We start from the raw sequence: 24,336 nt of genomic DNA on the forward strand, positions 1-24,336 counted from the left end.
ACCTTACTCTTCCAAGCCTGTGGCAAACCATTTCTTCCTATTCCCTGAGCCTCTTCTCTTAGCAACTTCTGAACAAAGGGAACAGCTTTTCACACCACGCACACTTAGCCTGTGGAGCTCTCTGCAGCAAGGTATTACTGGAACTCAGAGCTCAGCGGGACTCATAAAAGAGTTGGGCTTTTCTATGGAGAACGAGAACACGCAGTAAGAACAGCAATGATTCAAAATAGCCCAGAGCTTTGGGAGGGTCCAAATCCCTTCTGCCACAGGGCGAAGCCAACCCCCAGCCGATGGGAGGCAGAGATTCCCTGGTGAGCATGTTATCCCGTAACTCCCCACTATGGGGTTTCCTGCAGCTCCCTTAGAAGCAGGTGGTATCTGGCATTGTCACAGATGGGATATCAGGCTAGATGGGCCTCTGCTCTGATAACTGCTCTGTCTTTACCCATCTTGGAGGCACCCTAGGATTCCACACAAGACCCAGAGAAGGGGCTTTATTATTAAGCCTTTCCAAGGACTCAGTGAGGCTAGAGAGGGCCCCATTTATTCCCCTGACCATCAGCAGCCAGGCTACTCTGTTCCGCTCCTACTCCCGAGCAGGGGTCTCTTCTCTTTCCCATGGTAGTGCCAACAGGCTCCCCACTCTGTCAATTCCAGAGCTCTGGAGTGATGCACACTCACTAACACTGTTTTGTGAGTGGCTTAGCCTTGTCACTCTTGGTGAGCCATCAGCTCCCGAGGATTTATTGCTGTCAACAAGTTCAGCTGTTCTACTGCCTGTTGTCTCTGGGGCAGGGCCCCTCCCTCGCTCCCGGGACTCCACATTTAACAACACTTTGCCTTTCAAGAGCACCATCTAGCCTGAAAAAGCCACCACGGCAGGGATGGAGGATCTGAGAGGTTTCTCTAGAAAGGAATGTAGCTTCACAAATCCCATGGGTCTGCCAGTCAGGATCTTTTATGCCCCCTGCTTAAAAACAGAGAAACTGAGGCACAGAGAGGGGAAGGGACTTACCCCAGGTCACACAATGGCAGAGCTGGGAGAGAACACAGGAGTGCTGAGGCCTAGAAAGTGCCCTACCCCTCCTTTCTATCTGCCTACATAGTAACATACTAAGGTAGGTAGATTGCCTTCGACTGCTCTCTATCCCCATGGGCCCTCATGCTCATGACTCTCCCTTTATGTCTCTTCACCTTCCTGTTTTAGAAGACTGGAGACCCACATCGGACCTTGAGGGTCCAGCTACACTGTGTTTTAAAACCTAGGGAAGCACGACTCAGAGCACAGACTTGGGCTTGCACTACGGCACTAAACACTGCAGTGTACGTGTTGTGGCTCAGGCTGGAGCTCAGGCTTTGAAGCCCAGGGAGGGGCCTGGGCTCCGGTCTCATAAAGAAGTCCCCACAGCTTTGTTCGGACAAGACTGAGGGTATGTCTACACTGATGGCAGCAAAGTCTTTGCCCTCAGATCGACCTTTCAATCGATCCAGAAGTTGACGCTGTAAAACCACCCCCTCAAGTGGCATAGTGCTGTGTTGATGGGAACGCAGTTCCCATCGGCGCAGTGCAGTGAAGACACCGCGCAGAAGGGAAGCACAGCAGTTGACGGGAGTTACGCAAGTTCCTCTGCGTACCTTGCATAACTCCCGTCGACTGCTGCCGAATCACCAGGTAAGTGTAGACCAGGCCTCAGATCCCATAAAAGTGGGGGCTCCTCAGAGGGAAAATGCATTTACCATGCCCTTAAGGAACATGGAGTCTGTTCGGGGAGAGAAGATGGGTTTGTCTTTAACAGAATTGCGATGAGCAAATACTGTGCCATAGGGAGGTGAAGCCCTGGGACTTAGCATGTAGAAGGTGCTCTACGACTGCAATGACCCCAGCTTGCAATGTAGTGAGTCTTTTATCTGCAGCCAGATAGCAAATAGTTTCCATCTGAGCGCGGAGACCTTCCGGGATTGTAAGAGAACAGCCTGGGCCCTCCAAGAGCAAAAACCATTCACAATGGTCAGCAGGTCATCTACCCTTCACACTGCTAGTGGAGTGTCTGTGGGCTGGGATGCAGAATCCTCCACTGTGGTTGACTCAAGAGGCATGGGGACAGAGGCATGTGGATAAGATGCTCCTTGATCAGCTGCAAAAGATCTGGATAACAGTGCTGACGAAGCCATGTAAAGGCTATTAGTATAATATTTTGGCTCTGTCCAACCTGGTCTTCCTTATGACCCTGGGGATCGGAGGAGGAGGAGGCAAGATGTAGAGAAGATGGAGGCTCCAGTCCAGCAGAAACACCATGTGAGAGAGAGCCGTTGTTCCTGTGTGCTCTTGAGCAGTACACTTGGCATTTGGTATTTTGCTGGGATGTGAAGAGGTCTATTACCAGGAGGCCCAGCTGTGAAATAATGCTCTGGACACTGCTGATTTCAAGGACTGTTCGAGTTGATCCTGAGACCTCCTGCTGAGCAAGTCTCCCTCCATGTTCTCCTTGCAAGGGAGAAGAAGGGCCACATAGCAAATCCTGAAGGGTAAGGATGGGATGATGTCCCCTGCTGTGAAAATCCTGAACTTGAATGTCCTTATGTACCCCTTGAGGTTTGTGAAGTCTAGGATGGGTTTCAGATCATTGCTCTTCCTGGGGATCAGGATATCCCTTGGTGATCAGCAGGACCTCTATGGCTTCCTCCCTACAGAGAGAATCCAACTCTTCCAACAGGATTCTCTAGTGAGATGAGTGCCTGAAAAGGGAGGGAGCCTGGTGCCAAAAAGTGTGGAATATCTGTTGTAGATGGTGTCTAGTACCGTGACAGTGGAAGTAATCAGGCACCAGGCATTGTGGAAGGAGGAGAGATGAGGTCAGAAGAGAAGAAATGAGGGACAAAGGACTGGAGATGTGATGTATGCACGTCTTGACTGTACCATCTAAGTTGCTGTTTAGAGGCAGGTGCTGGGGGCTGTGAGGATGTGTGGTGAAGAACCCTACTCCTGTGCTGCTGAGGTTGCTTGCCAGGAGCAGGTTTTGGAGGTGGGTGGTATCACCTGTGGGACTGTGTCCCTTGGTGTTGCGAGGGAGCCTGTCTTTGGAAGAGGCCAGGCCTTGTCCGTTCTGTCATTGAAGAACTTCAGGCCTTCGAAGGCAGGTCTTTGATCTTCCCTGGGGATGCAGGTGTGAGGCCAGAGTATCTCAACAAGGAGTACCTGATGCGAGCCATTCCTGTGCTACTGTTCTTGCACTGATGTCTGAGGTATCATGAGCTCTCCAGGTGACAAAGGAGTGACTATGTGACCCTTGGGGTGAGTTTGCTGTTGGTTAGTTTGTTGTGTAGGACAATAAGTCTGGGGTTGACAAAGAGGGTAATGGTGCCCGGTGCAGAGTAGGTGTTGAGACTGGCACCTCCTGCATTAGTGTCAAGACTATTGAGATCTTAGTAGGCAGTGCCAAGTTTGTCACTTTAAAGTGAACAGGCCCCAGTGACACCGAGTGAGGTATCCGCACCCCGCAGAGGGCTGAGGAGATTCTGATCTTGAGCCTGTGATTCAAGGCAGTGCTGAGGCTGGAGTGATAGCGTGTGTATTTGGTCTCTGTGTCAGAAGACCGCAGCACAGAGGCTGGTCTTGGTAACCTTGGCAGGCCCATGGGAGTATCAAGCTACAGGCATGGAGAAGCCAGAGGAGCTTCCAGTGTCTCTGCTGTCTGTCGTGGGGAATGAAGGCATGACAGACTATACATTGTTACCCGATGGGTTTCACTAGATGCAGATATTGGTCTCCAGTATAATTGCCAGACAAGAGATGCATCTCTTTACGTTGTTGTGGGGCCCAACGTTGCCTCAGTGAGAGACAACGGAAGGGCTATCTCCACTGGACTCACCTATACTACCCTAAAAGCCAGCTGTTTATGAGGAAAGATCAAGCGAGAGTTAGAGAGCCTCTAGCCTGAGTTCCTTTAGCTCACTGCCTCAGTCCTTCGCCACCACCACAGACAGGGGTAGACAGAGTAGATGACACCACCCTCATACGAGATATCACATGCACCTTCCTGTGGACACGACTTTTCTGGGCAGTTCCACAGCTGGACACCAGGGGCGGTAGGTCCCACAAATGGGAATGCACAGAGGACCTGCCCAAGGGGAAGTTTAGGTTATGTCTAGATTGGTAAAGGAGGTGGGACAGGGCTAGCTGGAAGTAGCTCACTAGTCCCGACCTAACCATGACCTTTCTCCCTGATCTAGACAAATCCTTAGTGGTTTGCAGGTGTGCTTAGGCCCCTTATACACATTCACCCTGCCTAATGCAGCAGCAAAAGCTCTTACAATCCTAAGAGACATCCGATCCTTTAGTCTGAGCTCTAGGCCTCGCTGACATCCAGTTCCACAGGCTGACTCTGCTCTGTGTAATAGAGTCAACACTGTGTAGAGATGCAAGGATAGGAACTGGCTTCTGGAAATGGGTCCTCAGGCCCCGCTGCCCTCCCCCAGATACCCCGATCCCTAAGGATTGGGCCTTCCTGTGCTCTTGTACCTGCCCACTGGCTGCTGCTGTGGTTGCTGGTGCTTCTACTTCTGGGCAGGGGAGCCCTCAGCAGCCTCGGTGCTGTTTCCAAGGATTCACGCCCTTCCGCTCCCCTTTGTTCTGCTCCACTCCTGGCCACTTGCTTTCACGGGGCCGCTGCGGGCAGCACTGGTCCTGCCAGCATGTCAGACTCAATTACACAGCAGCGCAGTCTCTGTGCCCCAGCAACTCCCTGACCTGACCCAGCTGGGTTACTCAGAACTCAGTCCAGAGCAGCCTCTCCTCCCAGCTGCTCCAGAACGAGAGACACAGAAACAATCCTTTATATGGTCTCGAGAAAGCATTCTCCAAGGCTAGTCCTGACGGGCCGCCTGGGCGGGTTATATTTGGGTACTCCGAGTCACCTACTATTAACGCTGCAGCAGATTCTGCTGCCTTCCTAATCTCAACATCCCTTCATTCCCTGTCTACGGTGAGGAAGGCCCCATGTTCTTCCATTAGCACCTTGCAAGGCTCTGCAGATGCCTCAGTCCCAGCTCACAGCCTCCTGCTATCCCAGCCCTGGACTCCCCACACATACAGCTTTGCCCATGCCCCTCAACCCTGCCCCACCGCCACTGCTATCCCAGCCCTGGGTTCCCCTCACCACAGCTTTGCCCGGTGCCCCTCAACTCTGACCCGCAGCCCCCTCTTTTCCTATAAACCATTTTATCTTTAACTAAAAGGCAAAGGCCCCTCTGCAGGATGTTCTTGGAGGTGGGTTGCGAGGAATAGCCTTGAGCTCCCTGTGACCAGCTGTAGGTAGTGGCCTCAGGCCCTGTTCTAGAGTCGGGGGGGCTGAGATCTGTACAGAGGGGAACCTCTGGGGCATTCACACTGGGGCTGGGAGACACTCTGTAGTGGGGGAAGAGAGGGAGACGTTGGCCAGCTCCAGAAAGGGGACTCTGGGGGATACCGGCTGGAGTTCAGAGGCGAGGCCCCCTTTGGCAGCTGCTCGCTGCATGTCAGCCCAGTGTAGGGCTGGGTGTGTGGGACGTGGGTGGTAGAGGGGGTGGTGGACGGGGTTGGGCCCGTGGATGGATTGATACCGACAGATGTTTATAGAGGCACAGAGAGCAGCCCAGCTCGAGGTGATTAGGGAGCCACAGACTAAACAGACCTCATTAATGGGGTGGAGGGGGCAGAATCTCCTGCAATGGCCTTTGAACGTGATCCCATAGTGTGCAGAGTGGTGGGGTCTTACAGGGGAAGCAGTGCGGAGGAAGGGGATCTCTCTGGGTCAGGGTCCCATGGGGGAAGAAATATGAGGGAAGAGGGTCTCTCTGGGGCAGATGGAGAAAATAGAGAAGGGTCTCGCAGGGCAGGCAGGTGTCAGCGGGGACAGGCCAATTATATGCTTCCTCGCCCTGGCTTCAGCCCCCTGCTATTCCCCCAGAGAGAGGCATCCAGGCCAGGCTGAGATGAACCCCAGTAGAGCGTGATGGGATGAGGTGACACATGGAATCCACAGGAGTCTGAGGTGGGCAGGAGGCAGGGAAAGGTCCTCTGGGAGAGAATGGGGACACTGTGTTAGGTCTTGTCAATGCTGAGAGGGGTCAGAAGTTATACTGGGTAGCTGGGGACAGGGCCTGACTCGGAGAGGGGCCAGAACTCATACTGGGGCGTGAAAGGGGCAACCCAAATTGGGAGGGCCAGGAGTTATAGTGAGGCACAAGGAGGGACCCTGAGTTGGGGGAAGGGCTGGGAGTTGTATTGGGGGGTAAGAAGAAACCCCAGCATGGAGAGACCCGAGGAAGAATACTGAGAAGGGGGGATATTCCAATTCAAGGCAGGCCTGAGAATTATACCAGACTACTTGGGGGGGACCCCCTATTCAGGGATGGCCAGAGCACCCTACCAGGAAGTGAGGGGAGAACCTTACTTTGGAGGCATATCAGGGTGCAAGGGGGGAGACCTCACCCTGAGGAGGAGCTGAGAGCTGTCCAATGGATGGGGAGGGGAGTGATCCTGACTTGGGAAAGGACTGCGAGCTGTCCTGGAGTCAAGGGGTGCACCCGGACTCAGGAAGAGGCTGGGAGCCCCCCACTCTGCCCCCCCTCCTCCCCCCGGGGCTGAGGGGGAGACCCCTACTTGGAAAGGAGTTGGGAGCTATCCCTAAGATGATTAGGGAGCTACAGACTAGGTGAAGGGGCTGGGAGCTTCCCTGGGGCAGGGGGGAGACCCTGATCCAGAGAGGGCCCGCAGTGACCTTTACAGAGGCCTGCAGAAAACCGCAGCCTGGGATCCCGTCATCTTCCCTGACGTCAGGGGCAGGTTACGAAAGACAAACCAATTAGCCTGTTGTTTTATAAAGGTCATGTCTCGTTTCCAAGACATTTCCCATCCAACTGGCACCTCGCTCAGCAGCCGGGGAGCTGCCTTCCCCAGGCTCCACTTCCCATCATGGCTCCAGGAATCTCCCCGTCATATCTCCCGTTGGGCGGGGGAGGGGGGAGGGAAGATGGGGAGAGAAATGCTGATGCCCCATGATCCTTTGCTCCCCTCTCCTGCAGCTCTGCTGCTGTCCCTTAATTCTGACTCACAGCCCCCCAACTATTCCAGGCCCAGACTCCAGACACACACAACTTTGCTAATGCCTCTCAATCCTGTTTCACAGCCCCACAGCTACCCCAGACCAAGGCAACCCCTGCACAGCTCTGCCAATGCCCCTCAATCCTGACCTATAGGCCCACAGACATCCCAGCTCTTGGCTCCTCCCAGTGTAACTTGGTAGATGCCCCTCAATCCTGACTCACAGCCCCCCTGGTACTGCAATTCTTCTGTACCCCAGAAGCTGGGATGGGAGGGTTTGGCTGCCCCACTTGTGGAAGTACCAGTTATTACAGAGGGAAGCCATGTGATACCCTTTCACGTCACATTTCAGTCAAAGATGCAAAGAGATTAAGAAATAAACCACTAGTCAAATTCCAATGACGTGGGCATCTGGGAAGGGACTCTCCCTGCCCCTGGCACCAGCCCATCTGGCTCTGCATGCTCTGTAATGGGATCCCCCTCACACTGCTTCCCCATGTTACCTTGCCCCAGTGAGACTCCCCCCTCACACTGCTACACTTCCTGGGACCCTGCCTCAGAGACTCCCCCTCTCCCCCCCACTGCTCTCCCCAGAAAAACTCTTCACCCCACATCTCTCCCTGCTCCCCCCACAGGATCCCAACTCTGCCCCCAAATGTGGGAGGCAGGATCCTGCACTGGAAGCTGCGAGGAAAGCAAGGCTCCCTCTATACTAAGGACATTGGGCCGGGAGTGAGCACATCCATGTAGCCACATTGCTTGGCTGGGCTCTTCCCTAGTGAAGACGGGTTAAGGTGTTTTGTGCTGGGACTGCTTCCCCTGGAGGTGAAGGGGAGAGCTCCTCTGGTGGGGTGTGGGCCCTGGAGTGCACAGGCAAGCTGTCTGTATAAGTGTGTGCGGGGGAGCTGCTTGCTTTGGTGCGGTAGGGGGTGCTGGGAGGGGAGTGCTGTTAACTCTCCCTCCCTCCTGTGTTTGCTTTGGCCCAGCCCGTGGTGGTGTGAGCCACAGCACAGAACTTTATGGCCCATTTTGACACGTTTCCCTGCTCATTGCATGAGGGAGGGCTGTGCAGACGGGGCTGGGACAATGAGAACTACATTTACACCTGCTGCCTTCCAACCCAGATACAGACACGGTGAGATGGAAGGAGAAAGAGCTGGTGAGGAGGATGGAGAGAGAGGGAAGGGGAGAGAAAGAGTCAAGGCAGTAAAACAGAAGAATGAGCAAGAGGGGGAGGAGAGGAGCTCCTGCACCGAGGGTCACACCACCCATCCAAAGCACTTCTAGGATATGTCTACACTGCAATTAGACACTGGCAACTGGCCCATGCCAGCTGATTCCAGCTCAGGGCTAGAGCTAAGAGGCTGGTTAATTGCAGTGTAGACATTCTGGCTCAGGCTGCAATCTGACTCTGGGACCCACCCACCTTGCAGGGTCCTAGATGCTGTGCTCCAGCCCAAGCCTGAACGTCTACAGCGCAATTAAACAGCCCCTTAGCCTGAACCCGGTGAGCCGAGTCAACTGGCACGAGCCAGCTGTAGTTTTTAATTGCAGTGTAGACATAACCCTAGAGGCCCTCCGGGGCCAGGCTGCAGCACTATGCCGAAGGGGGCAGGGATAGGCTTAGGGCTTGTGGGAGGGATGGCATTATGCTTGGGGCTGGCGTTAAGAAGAGGTTTGGGTGACATGCTCAGGTTTGGATTATAGGAGTGAGTGTTAGGGAACAGATGAAGCTGTTGGCTGGGTTTGCGGTGTAGGGAAGCACTGGGTGACTGGGCGTAGGTAAGTGTTAGGGAACAGATGAAGCTGTTGGCTGGGTTTAGGATGTAGGGAAGTACTGGGGGAGGGCCCGAGTGTAAGTAAGTGTTAGGGAACAGATGAAGCTATTGGTTGGGTTTACAGTGTAGAGAAGCATGGAGGGCTGGGTGTAGGTGACTGTTAGGGTGCAGATGAAGCTGTTGGTTGTGCATAGGGTGTAGGGAAGCATTAGAGTGAGCATCAGGGTGATTAGGGTTGGGGTTTCAGTGAAAGTGTTTGTTGGATTTCTGGTTAAGGGTTAGGATATCGGCTGGGGCAAGGTTTAGTGTGTTACTGGTTGGAGGGAGTTGGGGAGTAGGGGAATGTGAGGGGCTAGGGTGTGATTGAGGTCGGAGTTAGGGTGAGATTAGGGTTGTGTTCGCAGTTGGGGTAAGGGTCAGGGCACTGGTTGCAGTTAGCATGTGGGTTGGAAGGAATCAGGGTGAGGCTTAGGGTGAGGCATTAGTTGAGAGATAGGATGAGGTCCAGGCATGAGTTGGGCTCAGGAGTAGGTTAGCATTAGGCTGTGGGTTGGGGCCAGCTGAGAGCTAAGGTGTGAGCTGGGGTGACAGCTAGAATTTGGGTGTTGTGGTTAGGGACTTAGGTATTGGTAAGCATCAGGGAACATTAGGGGACTGGTTGGGGTTAGGATGTGGTGGGGGTTAGATTAGGCTATAGGCAGGGGCTTGAGTGTCAATTGGATTTAGGATGGAGGTCTGTAATCGGGTGGGGTTGGAGTTAGGGGGTTGCCTGGAGTTAGGGTTACATATCATGGTTGTCTCTGCATCTGCTTGTTACCCCTGAGCATGTTCCAGGTTGAGAGAGCAGGAAAAGTTGGAAGTGACCATGTGTGTGGGGGGGGCCCCTGGAGTCTCTTGCTCTTAGAAAGGGGAGGCTCATTTGTATAAATAATAAAGGTTTCATGGCTGTGCAGAAAACGGCTTTTGAAATTAACCAGACAATGGCTGTGCTTTCCAGGGATTTTTCAGTTCTGAGGTAAGCTGCGTCGCGGCAGGCGAGAGGAAGAGAGATGGCAGAGGGGTGCAGGGTCAGGCATAGAGGGACAGGGAACAGAGAGAGGAATGAGATAGATGAGGAATGAACATACAGTGGGGAGAAAGAGTAAGAGCTAGGCCTTGTCTATACAGGAAAGTCACACAGAATAACTTCATAGATCATGCGGAGTGAGATTGAACATACATCTTGAGGACAAAACCATGGTCATAAGAATGGCCATACTGGATCAAACCAATGGCCCATCTAGCCCATTATCCTATCTGCAGACAGTGGCCAACCAGTGCCAGGTGCTTCAAAGGTAATTAATGAACAAGGCAATTATCAAGTGAGCAATTCCCCTGGTGATCCAGTCCCCAGATGTAGGGAAACGCAGAGCATGGGGTTGCATCCCTGACCATTTTGGCTAATAGTCAATGATACACCTATCTTCCATTAGGTTACCTAATTCTTTTTTGAATACTATTATATTTTTGAACTTCACAACATCTCATGACAAGTTCTACAAGTTGACTGTGCGTTGTGTGAACAAATGCTTCCTTATGTTTGTTTTAAACCTGAGGCCTATTAATTTCATTGGGTGACCCTTGGTTCTTGTGTTATGTGAAGAGATTGGTAACACTTCATTATTCACTTTTCCCACACCTTTCATGATTTTATAGACCTCTATCATATCCCGCCTTAGTTATCTCTTTTCTAAGATGAAAAGTCCCAGTCTTTTTAATCTCTCCTTGTATGGAAACTGTTCCATATCCATAATCATTTTTGTTGTTCTTGTCTGTTCCTTTTCCATTTCTAATCTACCTTTTTTGAGAGGGCAGCCAGACCTGCAGACTGTATTCAAGGTGAGGCAGTACCATGAATTTATATAGTGGCATTATGATATTTTTTGTTTTATTAGCTATCTCTTTCCTAATGGTTCCTGACATTCTGTTGGCTTTTTTGACTGCTGCTGCACACTGAACATATGTTTTCAGAGAACTATCCACAGTGACTGCAAGATCTCTTTCTTGAGTCGTAACAGCTAATTTAGACCCCATCATTTTGTATGTATGTAGTTGGGATTATGTTTTCCAATGTGCATTACTTTGCATTTATCAACATTGAATTTTATCTGCCATTTTATTGCCTAGTCAGCCAGTTTTGTGAGATCCCTTTGTAACTCAAAGTCTGCTTTGGACTTAACTACCTTGAGTAATGTTGTATTGTCTGCACACTTTGTCACCTCATGTTTACCCTTTTTCCCAGATCATTTATGAATATGTTAAACAGCACTGGTGTCAGTACAGATCCTTGGGGGTCCCCATTATTTACCTCTCTCCAAGTGAAAACCGACCATTTATTCCTACCCTTTGTTTCCTATCTTTTAACCAGTTACTGAGATTCCATGAGAGAATCTTCCCTCTTATCACGACTGTTTATTTTGTTAAAGAGCCTTTAGTAAGGGACCTTGTCAAAGGCTTTCTGACAGTCCCAGTACATTATACCCACTTGATCACCCTTGTCCACATGTTTGTTGACACCCTCAAAAAATTCTAATAGATTGATGAAGCATGATTTCCCTTTACAAAAGCCATGGTGACTCTCCCCAACATTCAGTGTTCATTTATATGTCTGATAATTCTACTTTTTACTATAGTTTCAACCAATTTGCCTTGTAGTGAAGTTAATCTTACCAGTCTGTAATTGCCAGGATTGCCTCAGGAGCTCTTTTAAAAAATTATCATTACATTAGCCATCCTCCAGTCATCCGGTACACAGGCTGATTTAAGTAATAGTTTACATACCACAGTTAGTAGTTGTGCAATTTCATATTTGAGTTCTTTCAGAAATCTTGGGTGAATACCATCTGGTACTGGTGACTTATTACTGTTTAATTTATCTGTTTGACTATTTGATGATGTAGTAACAAGAGTTCTTTGTTGAGGGGCTTAATATATTTACAAAACAAGGTTTCACGGCAGATTGCCTTGCAACATTAGAAATAAAAGAACAAGTGAATTTCAAAACTGACCCTGGAGCAGAGCCAAGATAATCCATATGCAAAATGATTAGTGATTGCCCAATGTTAATACAGGAAATACAACTTGATTCATAAAGCAGGCGCAAAATGAACCCATGTGGCAAAGCCCTACTGGCATTGTTAAGAACAGATACCACTCAGAAATAATGGGACAGGAACCTCATACATGCTTAGGTTAAGGAGCTGGCTGCAAATACAGATGATCAAACAGGTGTATAACTTGTCTACAGAACAGGATGCAAAAGATATTAAAGAGTTTAATGAACTGTTTAATGGACTGGGATGCATTTAAGGATATTATACGTCATGCTGATATAGATCCCAGTCTGCCACCAAAACTACATGCATCAAGTCAAGTCCCATTAGCATTGAGAGATAACATAAAAACTTAACTTGGCCAGATGGTTAAGTTAGGTACTATTGGGCTAACAGTGTGGTCGCCATGACACATTCAAACATACTGAGGATTTGAATAGATCCAAAAGTTTTGGATAAGGCCACCAAATGTTAATGCTTCCCCATGAGGACAGTTGAGGAGCTCATGTCTAGACTTCAAAATGTAATAATAATTCACTTTTGGAGACAAGCCAAGCATTTTGGCAAGTTCAACTCGGCAGAGAAAGTGCAAAACACTGAACGTCCGACTTCCATTTTGGTAGACATATGTTCAAACAATGTCTTTCAGCATTGCCTTGTATCCTGGATCTTGGAGGAGCTGGATAGAGTGGAAGTATTAGTCAATGATCTGCTAAGTTTGGTTGAAAATGATCAACAAAACAACAGGATGTGACACTTTCTGCAGTGGGTCATAGCATTGGAAAGGAGAAATGCCAGATTGGGGTGAATGAGATGTGTTATTTAGGACACATACTGCGTGATAAAGGAATTCAACTGAGCCCAGGAAAGATGGAGGTGATTGGACAAATAGAAAAACCCCTCCTGCCCCCGCCCCCACCCCCGCCCCAGACAAGGACGTCTTACATAGATTTATGGTTGTGTCAGCATAGCTAAACAAACTGATCTTTCATTTGTCGCACTTAGGGGCTTTACTCAGAATGCTGGTGGAGGACAGTTCTGAACAGCACTGGGATGTGAGTGGCAAGAGAAAAAAACTTTTGGGAATTAAAAAGTGTTATCACCAAAGTACTGGTACTGAAATATTTTGAAATTAATAAAGAGGCTAAGTTCTCAGATGACATCAACGCTCATGGGACAGGGGCTGCCCTTCTGCCCAATGATCACTCAGTAACAGATGCAGCCAAAGCACGGGCTAAAATCCAACAAAACTATGCTCAGACTGAAGTGGAAATGCTGCAGTTGTGCATGGTTGTGAGCTGTATCATGAATATGTTTATGGGCAGAAATCTATTGAGGTTGAAAAAGACCATAAGCTGTTAAAAGCCACATTACCAAAACCACTGTGCAAAGCAACATCTAGGCTTCAGACAGTGATTATGAAATTACAAGGGAATTCATTGAGTGTGAAATGTAGACCTAGCAAGGACCTTTAGACACACTTTCAAACACCTATCAACAGTGAAAGCAAAGAGCTACAGGAAAAGAAGTTTGAAGTAAATATTCATTTCCGAAACAAAAGTTCCAATGAGAACCACCAAATGATCCAATCTCATGAGAACAGAAGAGAAGAATTCAAGACGGATGGTCAATGGAAAAAGGCCAAGCACCTCCAAGCATAAAAACTTATTGCAAACAGAGAGGGACTGGCTATATCTGATGGCATTCTGTCCAAATGACATCATGTCATAAGCGTCAGATCACAAATACAAAACATCTTCCACAGTACTTATCTGGCTATCAAACCACGTAAGAATAGAGACCAAGATGACTTACAGTACCCAGGCATGAATACTGTCATTAAAGAGAACATATCTGAGCTTGAAGACTGCAATCAATACAGGAAACAGAATGCAAAAGAACTGAAACCACAAGAAATTCCTGAACTCCAAAGTTGGTGCAATTCTAGTTGAACCTAACAGGGAAAGATTACTTCTTATTAGTGGATTCCTAGTGAGTTATTTTCTTAACTGAACTGTTGCACAACACATTGAGAAACTATGTCATCAATCACCGTAAATTGCCCTTTGCACACCATAAGGTTCAGATGAGTTAACAACAGAGGATGGCCCACAATTCATGAGTGGCTTCTTTCAGAAATTTTCTTGGATTCTCAGTTCAAGCCCTTACCTTAGTCAAAGGGGTTAGCTGAAAAGTCAATACAAATAGCAAAGGATGTGATTTAAGAAATCCCCTGGCAGATGTAAGGGATCTGTACTTAGCACTGTTAGACTACGCCAACTCACTTCTGAAAGCTTCATAAGGATTACCAGGTCAGAGACTCATGGGCAGAAGGACAGATGCCTCAGGGGCAGCATCTAATGAGCTTTGTGAGCCAGAGACAGAAAACACGACGACAGGCTTCCAAACAGTGACCCCTATTGCAAGTGGGAGTGAACATTAGACTCCAAACAGAAAGTAGTTAGTAATGTACCAAGGCAACAGTTCCACCGTCCACACTAACGGCATAACCACCCTGAGGGCCAGTCTGACAGGAAGCATTTAAACAAAACCAAGGAGACACCGGCTCACTGTTGATGTCCTCTCCTCCACACATCCAAATGCTGTCAGCTCCTGAGTGCTGACAAAAGTAATGCATGCCCACTCAGTCACTAACGATGAAAAACACCTGGAGTAGCAAACACAGCCTCCCGGGGCAGATCTCCAGCAGTGGCTAAACAGGCCACCACGGAACAAGCAATTCTGAGAAGAAGAACACATGAAAAACTCAAAGGAAAAACTAATCCCCAACCATCCCTCCCCTATCACACTCTCCTTCCTCTTTCCCACTCTCAGCCCCAGAGACCTCACTGCATCCAGCGTCCTCACCCCCTTCAGCACTACTCTAATGCCTGCCCTCAACCTCTCGCTCTCCCCAGCTCCTTCCCCTCACAATACAAATATGCATTATTGGTCTCCCCTACTACAAAAGCCCCAGCCTTGACCCTACCTCTCCCTTCGCCCCTTCATCTCCAAACACATTGGGCATGCTGTCTACACCCACAGTTTTAAGTTCTTCTCCTTCCCCTCCATTCTAGACTCCCTCCCCCATCACTGAAATAGCTCTCATTAAGATCTCTAACAAACTCTTCATCACCAATTTTCAGGTCCTCCACTCCGGCTTCCTCTTCCTAGATCTATCAGCTGCCTTGGATATTGTCAGCTCTGCTTTTCTCCTTATCTTATCGTCCCTGGGCTTTTGTGACTCTGTCCTCTCCTGTTCTCCTTCTATATTCAGAACGTCCTGTCAGTGTCTCATTCAGTGGCTTCCCCTCCCTCTCTCCCTCTTTCAGTGGCTTCTGGTTCTGTCCTTGATTCCCTCCTCTTCTCCTTTTCCCTGACCTCTGAATGATCTTATTGACAAAGAAGGCTTTTACAACCATCTTGATGATGATGACTCACAACCTATTTCCTAACCCAGACCTGTCTCCATCCATCCTATCTTTCTGACATCTCCTTTTGGATAACCAGCCAGCAAATCAAACTTAACATGACCTAAACAGGGCTCCTGATCTACTTCCCAAACACCTCTTCCTTTTTCTATCTTGGTGGACAACACAACCATCCTCTTTCATTCATATTCATCATTCCAGATTCTTCCAGGACTCACCCTGGACCCACACATCCAGGCCATGTCTCAATCTTGCCACTTCTCCCCCTACAACATCTCAAAGAAGCAGTCTTTTTTCCCTGTATAGGCTGCCTAAGTTCTTGTTCAAACTTTTTACCTCTTACACCTTGATTACTGTAATTCTCTCTTGGCCTCAGTGCCTCCTGCCTTGCTCACCATCACATTAATCCAAAATGTTGCCAATAGGCTCATCTTCCTAGCCTTTTGTTTTGGCCCTTTTGCCCACTTCTGTGTCCATCACTAGCTCCCCTTTCTTCAATACTTCAAACACAAGCTTCTTGCCCTTACTGTTGTCCATCACTCAGCCCCAGTCCACCTCTCCTATTGAATTTCTTATCGCAAGGTTTATCCCTGCCTTTGCTCTGGCACCAGGGAATTGCCAATTTTGATTGTCTGAATGTCTCTTTTCCCAACACTTCTCCCCTTGGCATAGGAAGGGCTCCCCATCAAAATTCCTAAAGCAATCACCATGTCCTTTGCGGGATCCCTCCTTAGAACCTACTCTGCCATGATGCCTACGCATCACTTTCTTCCAGCATTGGCTAAGCTAATGGACACTTGTGACCACTGATGCTTCTGTGATTGATGACTTATGTCAACAGGAGTTGCCATGTTGGATCAGTGGCCTATCTAGACCAGTATCCTATCTCCAGCAGTGGCCAGTAGCTGCTTCTGAGGAGGGATGCCTTCAGTGGGGAGTTACAGGATAATCAACCCCCAGGAAAGTCTCCTCTTAAGCCTCAGTTGCAGTGATGCAACTAAAGGTGTGATTTTACAGCACTGTCAAGCATTTAGGAAACAGGTCATGTCACCGAGCTGGAGGCTTTATATCCTTTACAAGACTCATGAGCATTTTTTAAGTATCTATTACAGTACATTCTGGATATTCTGATCTGTCTAAATGCCTGATAAGTTTTGAGTCCTGCTCAAGGAGATCTTGTGGCAGTGAGATCCACAGGCTAAGTGTGCACTGTGTGAAAAAGTAGTTTCTTTGATCAGTTTTCAATTTGTGCCTTTCAGTTTCACTGAATATCTCTCTCATCTTGTAGGAAAATGCCCCAGTCTCTATTGAAAGCCCTGTCTCTGTGATTACTTTGCCCCCTACAACTGTTTATTCACACGCTGCATATTGTCTGTATCTTAATTTGTTAGTGATAAGGCAATGACCATCTAGAGCAGCTTGGAGGTATAATTCCCATCCCAGCTAGATACGTACATGCTAGCCCTTTTCGAGCAAGCATGCTAAAAATAGCAGTGTGGCCACAGGTGGCAGTTTGTGCTAGCCACCCAACTCCAGTACATACCCAGGACCTTGGATGGGGTTGTACTTGGGAAGCTATGTGGATATACCCTTTGTGTTACTTGTCGGTATAGCATCTAGCACAATGGGGCCCTGATAGCTGACTGGGGTCCTGATTGGTGGTACTGCAACGGAAATAATAAAGAAGTGGCCATGTAATTAGAAGCTGGCTAGGCTGAGAGATGGCATTTACTGACAGAAGGCTGAGTAGTCCTCTCATCTCCCTGGGGTTGAGGCTATCTCGCCTGACCTCCAGCCCAGGTGTTTCAATGTGGAGTGTTATAAATGGGCTAAGTGTGTCTGATTGTTATTTTTGGCTGACATATTTTATTTAATTTTCAATAAACAAAACATGGACTCACAGCCAGATGCAACAGCAACCACTGCAGTAACTGGCTACTGACCCTGTCATGTGACGAGAGTTAACTCTTCGGATCCTTCACACAGCTCACACCACTCCACTGCCCATCATCACCACACACACAGGGAATTCCCACAGGTATCCCTCTGCCTCCTGTAGCTATGACACTCTTGCAGGGAATCCCGTTCCACCCCCCATGGCCATGACGCCTCCCTGGGGAAATCCCTGAAGATATCATAATAGCTCTTAATTTCCTGGCTGCATGCTGGGATTGAGGAGTATTGGCAGAGCTGTGTGTGTGTGGAGAGCCCAAGACTAGATTATTAGGGGGGCTGCGGATTGGTACTCATGGGCACTAACACAGCTGGGACTGGGTGTATGTGTGGCAGAAGTCCAGGGATGGGATAGCAGAGGGTCTGGTAGCTGGAATATAGGGGCATCAGCAGCGCTCTGTGTGGGGGGGAGCCCAGGGCTGGGATAGCAAAGGGTTCCTCAGATCAGGACGGAGAGCAGTGGCACAGTTTTGTAGGAGAAGTCCCCCACACGTTCTGTTTGCAATTGCCCAATACTGCATGGTCATGCAGGGAGAGATTCCGGTAGAATCGGTGTGTCTGCAGGGGCCTCATTCACATTTCATATGTCTGGCCTTTGTAGGTTCAGATAGGTTGGAGTGAGGGTTGGGTTGCTGGGTTGGTTTTTTTGCATTTTCTAGTTCCTATCTTCGTATACAGTACATTCCTCTATGCCTGTGTGAGCGAGAGTGAGTGAATGAACGTGTGGGTGTGAATTAGTGTCTGAGAGTGAGGTTACTCTACGCCCCTCCTTTCCCTCTTCCCCCTGTGCCTCATGCCCCCCCTCTGTCTCGCGCACACGCCCGTCGATACATTCGGAGCCCGCACTGATTGTTTACATCCTGTCTCCTCTATATGTTTATAAATATATCAGAGCACAGGAGACTCCAGCGAGGCCCGTAATTAGCTGGGCCTGGATTTCCCATCACCGGCTCCAGCCAGGAACATGATGGAAACAAACTTGTTTAACATGGGTGCGCAGGCCCCTAATTCCATCCAGACCCGTGAGCCCGAGGAAAGGCACTTCCTAGCTCGCTCGCTCTCTGCCTCACCCACACGGAGACACACAGTGATACAAACACACACAAACTGTGATTGAGACACATACAAGTCGCAGAGACACACACCCACACAAACTGATTGAGACACACACCCACACGCTGAGTCACAGATAGATGCACACGCACACATACACACGCCTGCAGCGTGCCTACACTAGGACAATAACTCTTTGCTGGCAATACTTCTCTTCCTCTGCCGCCTGTGCCCCAACACTCTACACCTTTGCCCTCATTCCTTGCCTCAGCATGGTCCCTGCCCAATCCAAACTGCTCATGTTTAACCTGCGCCTTGGGCAGGTCACAGCCAGTGCCTGAAGCATCACTTGATGGCTCTGAAACATATGGGCCAGGCCTGATGCCAGATAGCACTGTGGTAGATGCCCCTGAGTGGCCAGAGTAGAGGGGAAGCCACACAGATAGGCAGTGGGGATGCCAAGGGAAAGGGAGCCTAGCAATCAGGCCTGATCATATCATGCCCCCAAACCATGAATCAATGGGATCCTCCTGAGAAGGGCTACCAGACTTTCCCAGCTAACATTCACTAGAGCCCTTGGCCTGTACCTGGCACCTGAGGAGCTCAAAATGTCTCACATGCAGGGGCCAAATCCTCCCAGCTGCCCTATGCCAAGGGGCATGTTCACTATCTTCACGGGGGGACGCTGAGGTCCAGAGAGGGGAGGGGACCTGCTCTAGGGCCTAGTGAATAGAAGACAACCCAGACATCCTGAATCCAACATTAGGGCACAATCCCTGCCTCACATGCCAGTCTGAGGATGAGAGAGGAGAGGAGAAAGCCATCCAAAGGAATTTAGTAAACAAGCCAACCACAGAAACCACAGAAACATCCCCACTGCCACCAGTAAAGCTAACCTGGCTACATGACTGCAGAATTAACCACAGTTATCTACACTGGAGTGAACTCTTCTTGACTTAGCCTAGTTCAAGTGAGAGCAGCCACATTGCAAAATAACACTTCAGTCGCACAGAGTGGCCCTGTTAGCAGCTGACAAGTTGGGTTAACTCAAGTCTAACCTATACACACTGACCAGTCAGCCAGCTCGAGCTGAAAGCACCACCACACTCAGTGAAGGGGTTTTGTGTGTGGACAGGACTTGAGTTAACTCTGCAGTGAAGACAGGCTCCTATATGTGAAGAGAAGCTCACCGCAAACCAAGTCCTAAAACGGCTCAAGTTAATGAAGCACTAAGAACCGTGGGATATGCCCCAGAAATCATAGCGCCAAACCTGTGTAAATGCAGTGCCAGTGTAGACATGGCTACACGGGAATGGGGTGTGTGCAGCTCTGCAGTGTGGACAAACGCAAACAGGCTTGGTAAACCCAGACCCAGGTACACTTTGCAGTGTAGACATACCTCTAGTGTCCCCCAATCGCTACACTGCCAGTGGCAAAACTAAGGCAGGTGTTTTGGTAGGTACAGGAAATGTGTGCCTGTGTGTGTGCATGAGTGAGTGAGCATTCAGAGGTGTGTGCAAGCTCATGTGAGTATGTGCACATGCATGAGCATGCAAATGTCAGCATGTGTGCTCATGTAAGCGGGTCCACATGTGCGAGCACGTGAGTGGAAGCATGTTAGAGTGTGTGCACATGTGCACATGTATGAGGGCATGAGTGGGGGCAAGTCAGCCCGTGTGCACATGCGAGTGTGTGTGTACATACATGAGTGTATGAGTGGGAGCATGTCAGTGTGTGTGCGTGGATGAGAATGCAAGTGGGAGCATGTCAGCATGTGTGCAGATGCATGAGCATGTGAGTCATACCATGTGTGCATGCTCATGCAAGCATGTATATGTGAGCAAGAGCATGTGAGTGTGTGCATGTCCGCATGTGTGCTTATGCGAGTGTGTGTGCAGTCCTGAGTTTGCAAGTGGCAGCATGTCAGTGTGTATGCTCATGTGAGCGTGTGTGTACGTGCATGAGCGTGCGAGTGAGAGCATGTCAGAATGTGTGCTCAGGGGAGCATGTTGTGCAGAGACATAAACTGTGCCAGTCTGGAGTAGCCCACCTGCATGTGTGGCTGGGACCCAGACTTTAACAGTGATCAAGACCTGCACTCTCTAAGCCATTTCTCAAGCATCTCTGCTAGTTAGACCCTCCACAAGAAGGTCCCTTGTCTCTCTGATGGTTCCAAAGACAGAAGGTGGCATCGCACCTGCCACGTGCCCCACTCACTCACCCACGGCCAGTTTGCAGACCAGTCGTGCTATTGATTTCAGTGGGGTCAGGCTCAACATTGGCATGGGTAAGTTCCCCCTTGAGCAAATTTAGTGTCTGGTTCTCAACCTCCGTGCAGCTGCACTGGGGATAGCAATGGAGCAAGCATGAGTGTGGTCAGGGCTCCAGCTTCACCAGGTCACTGTCCTGAAGCCGGGCCCTGAATAAGGCACATGCACTCGTGCAGGTAGCACACACACACACATACAGACCTTGGTGACATGGTGCTAAAATGCCAGAGTCCTGCTTACACTAATACTTGCCCAGATGCTGAATAACTGCAGATGCAGCCTGTATTTTCTGTTTGTGTTGTTGCAGATCCCTCCTTGCATGTGGATTGGAGTTGATGTGTTTCCATCTGTTTGCCTGTGTTTATGTTGGCATATGTGTATGTGTGAGCGAGAGAGTTTGCCTGCGCATGCGAATTTGTGTGCACCTCTGTGTGCGGGTATATGTGAAAGAAAAAGATTTTCTGTGTGTGTATATAGTGGGTGGTTTTTAGAGGAGTTTGCCTGTGTGTGCGCGCATGTGCCTATGTATGTACATGGGTGTGCCAGTGTGTGTGTTTGCACCTTTCTGTGTGCGCGCACATGTGCATGAGAGAAACACTGTCTTGTGTGTGTAGGTGCAGGTACAGAGGAGAAGGGCTTTAATTTATGGAAAAAATGTGCCACTTAGCAGAGAATAAATCCTCCCCAAAGTCAGCCCCGTAAGGAGAGCCCTCTGCATTTCCCTTTGGAGGCTTTTTTTGGTTTGTGGCTAATGCAGCCCAGATGTGCGCAGAGGCTGTGCCCTCACAGTGCCTGCCAAATAGGAGCTGGGTACATCGGTTCCTGTCAGGATCCAAGTGTTTCTGATGAGTGACAAAGCTGAGGGGCTTTGAAGCTCCGAGCTTCACAGCTCATTCCAGGACTCATTCCCTTCCCTTCTCCCCATTCCCCCCCAAACACAGAGAAACTCCAACCTCCCCCAGCACCATGTACCTGGGGAGACCGAATGGGATGGGGACGAGGTGGGATTTCGCTGACACTTGCCCTTCTCCATCTCCCCTTCCTCTGTATATTGTTCTCCTTCCATTTCTCAACTTGTCTTTCCCTCCTTAATCCACCCAGAGCTTTTCCTTGTTCTGCATTTTTAGCCAAGAAACAGCCCTTGCCAGCTACGAACCAGACAGACAGACAGACAGCATGTTTCTCTGGGGATTGTGCATGGAGAATTCAGGTTTTTAGTCTTCAGAGATATGAAAGAGCAAATCCTGCCTTGGGGTTTCATTCTGTGTCTGTCTGTACACAGACAGATAGATAGATCCGTTAAGTCTTTCTGTCCTCACACTTTCTGGCCCTTCTCCCCCACTTTCCCTGCTATGCCCTTCCTGACTCACTCCAGCACCTTCGGAGTCTGGAACAAAAAATGAACACAAACTTTTTGTTTTTCAAATAACTGATTCCATCCAAGGAGGAGAATCTCGCCTCATCCCATGCACCAAACCTAGCAGCACAATTGTCAAAAAAGCAAGTCCAGGAAAGTCAAAATTTTGACCTTTTAAGGGTTGTTTTTACAATTTTATTTTATTTTAATGGCAACCTCTTTCCCAGAAAGCCTGCAATGTAGTCTGCAAAACACAAAACCCTTACTGCTTATACAAATTACACCCTCCATGCTCTGGGGCTGTTCCTTTCCCCGACAACATTTTTTGCTCCCTCACAAAGTAACACAAACCAAGAGGCACTTTTTTAACTAGGTTGAAAATTTTAAAACTTCAGACATTAACCAAAAAAAAAAAAAAAAAAAAAGCCCTTCACAACCAAGAAAAGCTCTGGAGAATTTTGAAGGGGGAGTGTATGCCTTTCAAAGAGGGGCATTTCCTTAGTGTCCCTGAGACCTAACTTCAATGTCCTTTAAAAAAAATGCAATCTATTTAGCAACAAACCCCTTTCTCTTTTTGTGGTGCAAGTGCTTAAATCAAGCCATGGGAAGGAACAAAAAAAATTTCTGCTCTAAGTCCTAGTGACTTTCATTTTCCTCTTCTCTCTGTCAGTCCCGGACTTTAATTCTCCGTGCTAAGCGGCATTTCCCCCCCATTAATCACAAACATGCATGGAAAAGAGAGAACGGGAGAAAGCAAAGAAAAAAAAAAGGGGGGGGGAGTCTTAAATCAATCACAAAGCCAGACAGACGTTTTAATCAAATCAAATTAGAATCAGCAGCGGTTCAGAAAAGAAAAACACGACACGCACAGGGAGACCCCCGCCCCTACACCCCCATCCCCTGCCAAAATAGTAGAGACACTTTGGTCTTACCTGAAATCTCCCCAGCAACATATAGCATAGTAGACTCAGATTGTGGGGTTGGGGTGGGGGAAGGAAGGTTGCAGAATTTGTTCAATAGAAAACAAACTTTTTGGTTAGTTATTACTCTAAACCCAAAGCCCCAAGCGAATGGCGAAGCCTCCCTTTCTCCCTGATCCGTTCTGCCCTGTCTCTCTCTCTCTCTTTTTTCTCTTCCCTATTTGTTTTGGTTTGTGTTTGCTTGGGTGTTAGGTGGAAAAAGCTGTCTCGGATATTTTTTTTGGTGTGTGTGTGTGCAAAGTTTTAAACATGCTCTCTGCTCTCGCTCTCTCCCCCTTTCCACCTCCCTTGATTTGCTCTTTTGATTGGTGTCCAGGAATGCAAGAATAAAAAAAATTGCATACACCCTCTCTCCAAGCTGCTTGCTTTTTTTTTTTTTTTTTTTTTTTAAATTCAAGTGTTAAGCAGAACCAGGTTGCTTTCAAGAATGTATTTGATGCAATTGTACACAAGAACAGGCTCCATTCATTTTTCTCTCTTTCCTCCCTCCCCCCTTGGCTCTTCAGCTTTGGGCAAAGGTAGGGAACTATGGAACTAAAGGGCGACATGCTTTGCTGAAAGCAAAAGGAGGAGGAAAAAAAGAGACATTTTAAAAATATATCTTAGAGGGCAGGGGGGAATGCCACCACTTTCACACACACCCCAGATCTTTGAATGTTGCAAAGCTTTTGTTAGTGGCATTTTGGAAAGAGATTGCGGAAAATTAAAGAGTGTTTCCCAAAGAGTTGTGGGTGGAGGGCGCGCTGGGTGGGGAGGGGAGATGGGACACAGCAGGCAAAGAGGAGGGGGAGGGCTGTCTTGCCTTTGGAGAAGGGGAGATTGGGAAAGGTGCAGAGGTCTCCTACCTGCTCTGAAATCCATTTGGTAAAGCCAAAGCTACACTCAGAACTTGCAGACCTTCAAGGTAGGTTTGTGATTTAGTGCTTCCTTTCTCCAAGGGGGCTGCACAGAGTCTGCGGTCCTTTATTTTTGGCCAGGATTAATAATCCCATTTGCCAATCCCACTCACTTAGGGTTTGGTTTGGGTTGGTGTGTGTGTGTGTGTTTTTGTGAGGATATTCTTTAACCCTCTTTTTTTTCCTGACGTGTAAAGCTTTAACCACAAGCTGAAACACCAGTCCCTGAGGGGGGGTTGGAAGGGGGGGAGAGGAGGAGAGGTAGAGACAGATTGGTTATTCTCTTTTCTACAAAAGAAAGTTTTAGTAGGAAGGGGTGAGGTAAGCGTGCGGTGCCACCCTGTGTTAGAAATGTCGGAGTGTCAGGGGGGGGGGGTGAGTGAAAGAAAAGGGTACAGTCAGAGAGAGATGGAGAGCGAAAAAGAAGGAAAGATATAGACAGATG

The 24,336-nt window shown here is 48.8% G+C and overlaps 1 protein-coding gene across 1 annotated transcript in view; it reads right to left on the minus strand.

The window, feature by feature from the left end:
• CLCF1 (cardiotrophin like cytokine factor 1) overlaps nt 1-23,060 on the minus strand; it is a 35,595-nt gene extending 12,535 nt beyond the window's left edge. Inside the window, exon 1 of the mRNA XM_067532002.1 lies at nt 22,948-23,060. Coding sequence (XP_067388103.1) covers nt 22,948-22,975 — 28 coding nt within the window. The 5' untranslated portion in view covers nt 22,976-23,060. The remainder of the gene's footprint in view (nt 1-22,947) is intronic.
• Between the last annotated feature and the right edge of the window lie 1,276 nt (nt 23,061-24,336).

This window comes from Emydura macquarii, unplaced genomic scaffold, assembly GCF_026122565.2.
Source record: "Emydura macquarii macquarii isolate MOO-44397 ecotype Brisbane River unplaced genomic scaffold, CSIRO-AGI_Emac_v2 contig_3235, whole genome shotgun sequence".
Classification (NCBI taxonomy): domain Eukaryota; kingdom Metazoa; phylum Chordata; order Testudines; family Chelidae; genus Emydura; species Emydura macquarii.